Raw genomic sequence first — 6017 nt, 5'->3', positions numbered from 1 at the left:
TTAGAACTGAAAAATCTCATTTAAAATTAATGTGAAACTGAAAAGGACCTAGTATAGCCAAACCAACTTTGAAAAAGAACATCTTGGTTTCTCCAGGTCTCGGGTGAAAGAGACTCTCCAAATGATTCCTTTCCCCTTGTTTTGACTTCACACTTACCCAGCAACCTTTTGGTTTTACTTGCCAAGTAGCTTTATTCTGGGCTGGTGTTGGGCCCTGGGGAGGGCCACAAATGCTATAATAACTAGAAAGGGATCTTTACAACTGTGGAGTAATAAATGGGTGTTCTGGTTTGAAAAAAAGGAACAAAGTTGAAAGTCCTGAACGACCTGATTTCAAGACCTATTACAAAGCTACAGTAATCAAGACAGTGTGGTTTGGTGTCAGGAAGGTCAAGCATATCAACGGAGCAGAATATCGAGTATAGAAATAAATTACGTATAAGGACAATGGATTTTCAATAAAGGTACAGAAAAAGGAGAGTCCTTGCAACAAATGGTGCTTGAACAATTGGATATCTTTTTTTTTTTAATGACCCCTGTACTATATACAAAATTTAAAATGGAGCACAGACCTAAAATGTTAAATCTAAAATTAGAAAATTCCTGGGAGAAAATCTTTGTCACTTTAGTTAGGCGATGATTTCTTAGATATAATATCAGAAGCACAATCCATAAAAGAACAAATTGATAAACTGGGCTACAACAAACTTCTGCTCTTCAAAATACATAAGAGAATGAAAAGAAAGGCACAGATTTGGAGAAAATATTTGCAAGTCATAAATCCGATAAAGGGTATGTATCCAGAATATACAAAGAACTTTCAAAATTGAAGATTAAGGAAACAACCCAATAAAAAATGGAGATGAGGTTTCAATCAATACTTCCCAAAGAAAAGATATAAGTATGGCAAATAAGCACATGAAAAGATGCTCAATATCATAGTTATTAGGTAAAGGCAAATTAAAATCACAGTGTTATACCACTATACACCTGAAATTAAAAAAACTGAACATACCAAGTTGTCTCAAAGATATAGAGGAACTAGAACTCTCATTCACTGCTCTTGGGTATGTAAAATGGTACAACCACTTTGGAAAAGTTACACTGTTTCTTAAAAAGTTGAATGTACACCTATCATATGATCCAGCCAGTTGACTCCTAGGTATTCACCCAAGAGAAATAAAAATGTATGTCTATACAAAAACTTGTACACAAACAGTCACAAAGATTTATTTGTAATAGCCCAAAAGTGAAAACAACCCGTTTCTACCAACAGGTGAATGGATCAACAAACGATAGTATCTCCATGTAATGGGACACTACTCAGCAATAAAAGTAAAAGAACTACCTATTCAAGCAACATGAAAGAATACCAAAATAATTCTGCTGCATGAAAAAAGCCAGACCAAAAAAAGTACATACTGAATGATTACATTTACATAAAATTCTAGGAAATGCAAACAAATTTGCAGGTCAGGAGTTCCCCACGAATGGGGAGGTGGAGAGGTCAACTTTGATGGGGATCTCAAAGAGAGAGGTTTCCCAGGCTCAAAGATGTGGTGGAGGCAAAAGCCATAGAACAGGATTAGAAAGTGATGGTTAACTATTAACAGTTGCTTTTATTTGTTTTTACAGGAAAAAAGTTTAGGTACTATATAGAAGTATCTCAATTAAAAAATTCCCTCCTACATATGTATTAGACCTTTGGCATATGCTACCACTTATTTCTACTAGAATCTAGACTGTGAGCTCATCTAGAGGGAGGAATTATGTCTTTTTAGCTCATCTCCAAGGCCCAGCACATAGTATGCACTCAATACACTGTCTTTTGAATAAATGAACAAATGTGATTTGGGATCAGAACACGAGTTTAAAGGTCTTGTTATTTTAAGTTTCATATTCCAATCATTTTAGAGTTCCTCTCCATAAAGAGCACTGCTTTTCAAAAGGGCAAGGTCCCTGGGAATGTGAGGTGACAACAAGCAGGTTGCTAGTATTGTGTAGTGAAGGGTTGATGAGAAAACATTTTTCCACCAAGAAGGCAATAAGAGCAAAGAAAGAGGTGGCCCAGGTGCATTCATCTTGAGGAGGAAGACGGGACAAACTTGAGCAGGTTTACAGGCTGAAGAGAGAACGCCAGTGAAGAGGGGGAGGTGAGGATGGAGAAGAGAGGGGGGTGGGATCAATGAGAGGACAAAGAGGGTTCCAAGGGGAATTAGCCTGGGGCAGGAGAAACACCTGTTCCTCTGCCTCTCAGAAAAGGAGTGCTATCGGAGATGCGGAAGGTTTTTAATAGAGTGAAGAGAAAGGAGGCAAGTCTTCAGGGAGGTGAGAGCAACGAGGTTAATGAAGTTTCTCTTCCAGCCCTCACCACTTAGCGCCATGGATAAGAAAGTTTACCTTCCCAGATAAACTTTATTATGAAAATATTATGCAAACTATTTAATCTTGTAGTAATCCATAAATGCTTTATTTAAAGCCAAATAAAATTAACTCCAGAATTCTGGAGATCGACATGGGGTTACTAACTCTAAAAACCACAAAAATCTACTATCTACTATCCTCATGGTTTCATTTTAAAAAGAGGGATGGCATTTAACACACCAAAAAAAGGATAGGAAAGACAAAATCTCGGAATAAATCTACTCTGCTTTATGACAAACTCATTCTGTTGTCCTTATTTTTCCTCATATCACCAGGAAGGATGATTCCTTCCTCCAAGATCAATGCGTGGGCGGCGCGGCTCCAAACCGCCCACGCGGGCAGCAGCTTCGCATCATCGCGGGGCGGGCTGGCAGCGCTCCGCTGGGGGCCCTCAGTCTCCCTGCCGAGGGTCCCACGGGGCGCAGACCCGGGCGGCGGTGCCCAGAGGGGCGGGCCTGAAACTCAGGGGCGCCCTCGCTCTCGCTCTCGCCCTCGCCCCAACCCACCCTGCCACCACGCAACCCCTCCGCGCTCTTCCGCGCGGTTCCAGCGCCCACCGACGCCGCAGGGCAGGGGTGGGGTGGGAGGTGGTGGCAGCTCACGGGTCCCAGTGGCCCCCCGCCCCGCCCATGCCCTGCTCCGACAGCTCTCCCAGGCAGCTGTGAGGACACCCTCGCTACGCTCGGGTTTCAGACACCCGAGGCTCTCAGTACCGACGTCGCGGATGCTCAAGGGTCCGAGTCCGGCCTGGGGGCGTCTGAGCTCTCCCCATCTGCGGGTTTCTCCCGCGGAAGTGCAACATCGAGGAGCGCCGACGCAGGGCCACCTGGAGGGGTCCCGCGGAGCCCATCCTCCAGGCGGTCGCCCTACCTATCGTAGCTCCAGCGGCTGTAGGACAGGGTCCGGTGGCTGCTGACTCCCTCCATCGCCGCCTCCTCGCTCCCCTCCGGGATCCGCGAACGGCGGCAGAGGCTGCGCGGGGCTCGGCGCTCGCTAGCTGCCGGCCGGGCCGGGGCGCGGGCGGAGGACTGTACCATTCCCCCCCCGGGGGGGTGACCCCCCCTTCTGGCTCCGCCAATAGCGGGGACGCGCAGGCTGCGGGGACCCGGGCCCGAGGGGCCCCCTCCCCCGCGCTGAGTCCCGCGGGGGCGCGGCTGCTGTAGACCCAACTGCTTATTTATTTATTTCTGATGTGTGCTCCACGTCGCCATGGCAACCGCTCCATCTTTTCCGGCGTCGCTAGGGCACGGTGTTTTCAAACCTTCCCGGGACAGGGACTGCTAAGAGGCTGTCGATTCTCCCTCAGTCCGAGTTACGCTCCCCTTAGTCAAGTCCCCTTTGCAGAGATGCCCCCTCCTTTCTGGAGTTTGTGTGGGGGTTCTTTCACCCCCTCCAACCTTCCACTGTCAATTGCCACTCTCCTCAGGAATGAGACTACCTATCTCCAAAATTTCGAGGTTTTCCCCTCCCTTCTGCTCCCCCCCACGCCTTATGGAGGTCCTTTCACCACCGGAGTCCACCTCCTAAAACTGTCGGGGCTCAGCCTCCTCGTCCCTCCAGTGAAAATCCACTTTTCCCTCTCTCCTCCCCTACTGAATTCCTTCGGCCCAATTTAGCGTATTGTGCCCTCCTTAGATTCCAAGGACCAAGCTCTATAAACATTCTCATTTTTAGGCCATCCATTTATTTATTTTCCTTCGTGCATTCGCTTCATTAAATCCAGCTGTGTTGGCTCAATTAGCAGAGAGCCTCTTCTTTGTCTACACGTGGGCGAGGGTGGCCCAACGGAAAGCTAAGGAGAACCCGGTCCCCCGGGTGGGGCTGGGTGGGGAAGGAGAGCTGGCGCAGGCCTTCCAGTCTGCCCCGCCCCACTTTCCTCTCCTTTCCCTTCCCCCACTCTGAGCTGCGGGGATTTACAGGTATAATCTTCTTGCAGAGGTCTTGGAAGCCTAAGAAGGACCTTTCAGTGCGGTTGTGGGGAGGCTGCGGTAACACGCCAGGACTAGGCGGGTGGAGGCGCTTAAGTACCCTGGAGGTGGAGTGCAGGGCAGCAGGGATTGAACTACGCTAATCCAAGGATGAGAGCAACTCCGTGAAACTAGACTTACCTGTTAACCCTTAGTTACAGGTCTTCAACTGGCAGCGCACCTGATGCAATCAGCCCACAAGTGTTTTTGCTTGTCCTGTACAGGTTTGATTTTTTTCATTGACTAAGTTGACAACACTTAAAAATTGGGAGATTTAACAGCCGTTTCTTGAAAACTAAGAATATCTGGCACCCCTGGACCTGCCTTCAGCATGGCAGGCAGAGTGGAGAAGTGGCTGCTCTCCTTACAGAGAGCATGGGTTTTCTCGTGGCCCTCAAGCCCCAGCCAGCTTCTCTCACATAACTTTCTGGTCTCAATAGCTTTGGAGTTTGCTGCCATCTCTGTACTGACTGGTTTTTCCATGGTCCTCAGAGCTGCCTAAATGCATCATTAACCAGTATTTACCAAGGGCCAGTCCTCAGTGAAATGCACTAGATAGCAAGCAGACACTTGTTACTCCCTTGTGGGGTTCGCAGACTGAAGATATGGACTGACTCCTAAGTAGAACTCCTGTTCCTGAACCATACCTTGATAGTGAGACTTTTCGCATAGCCATGACCTCAGGATGGTAGATTAGGCTCCAGAATCAACTTGTTGCATGTGTGTGAAGCCTTATTTCATTGTTTGGGAAGGGGTGAAGGGTGAACTTCCTTATCTGGAGAATGTATGGAATTTGTGGCACCTTCCACAGACACTGCAGAACCAGAAGCCACAGCTCCTGACTGGTATGTCATTAAGACAAGCCTCCACAGATGTCCTTTCTCCAAGGGGCTGATGGAAAGGCAATGGGACCTAAGAAAGGACTCCCTCAAGAAGGCAAGTCCTTCTCCAGCATCATTCTGCTCCAACCTAGGTTAGCTCAGCACTAGCAGTTGTAGAGCCCTCCTGAGGCCAACATTGGGTGCTGGATGCCAGGCCCCTGCAGCCTGCCTTGGTGAGCCCACTGGAGGCAGTAGTAATAAATACACATTCTACCTCACCAGGGAATGAGGTAGCTGGTATAAAAGAACTCTATAGGCATAAGAGCCAATAGCAAGTGTACTGGGCTCCCAACCTTTCACCTCCAAATTCTGACACCCCTAAAAGTATAAATAAGAAGCCCAAGGCCAGGTGTCCTGAGCCAGGACTGAAAGCTGTAGGAAAGCTACATCCTAGACATCCTGGAAGAGCAGAGGTCATAAAAGCTAAGAAGGAGCTTTCAGTGCAGCCCTGAAAACTGGTAAGGGGACACATGAGCAGATTTTTGATAAAGTTGGGGGCCTTGAACCCCTAAATTATGCTGAGCCTCATTTTGTGATAGAATTATTCTTCCCGTGATATGAATATATATGTGTATATATATATATAGAGCAATATTTTTCCTTCTCTCCTATTCCCATGCCATCTAATACCATACGTGTAAATAGTAATCGAACTTTCCTCTCAGTATTTAAGCTACTTGATACCAAAAGGGGAGTATGACTCATCCAGAAGGGAAATGCACATCACCCAAAGATTGACAAAGGA

The 6017-nt window shown here is 47.1% G+C and overlaps 1 protein-coding gene across 1 annotated transcript in view; it reads right to left on the bottom strand.

The window, feature by feature from the left end:
- The window catches only part of TUB (TUB bipartite transcription factor), a 79742-nt gene extending 76266 nt beyond the window's left edge, over positions 1-3476 (bottom strand). Inside the window, exon 1 of the mRNA XM_039863492.1 lies at positions 3295-3476. Coding sequence (XP_039719426.1) covers positions 3295-3461 — 167 coding nt within the window. The 5' untranslated portion in view covers positions 3462-3476. The remainder of the gene's footprint in view (positions 1-3294) is intronic.
- Positions 3477-6017: the final 2541 nt, after the last annotated feature.

This window comes from Pteropus medius, unplaced genomic scaffold (assembly GCF_902729225.1).
Source record: "Pteropus medius unplaced genomic scaffold, Ma_sr-lr_union100, whole genome shotgun sequence".
Taxonomy (NCBI): Eukaryota; Metazoa; Chordata; class Mammalia; order Chiroptera; family Pteropodidae; genus Pteropus; species Pteropus medius.
The sequence above is the reverse complement of the archived record's forward strand: the minus strand, read 5'-3'. Positions and strand labels throughout refer to the sequence as shown.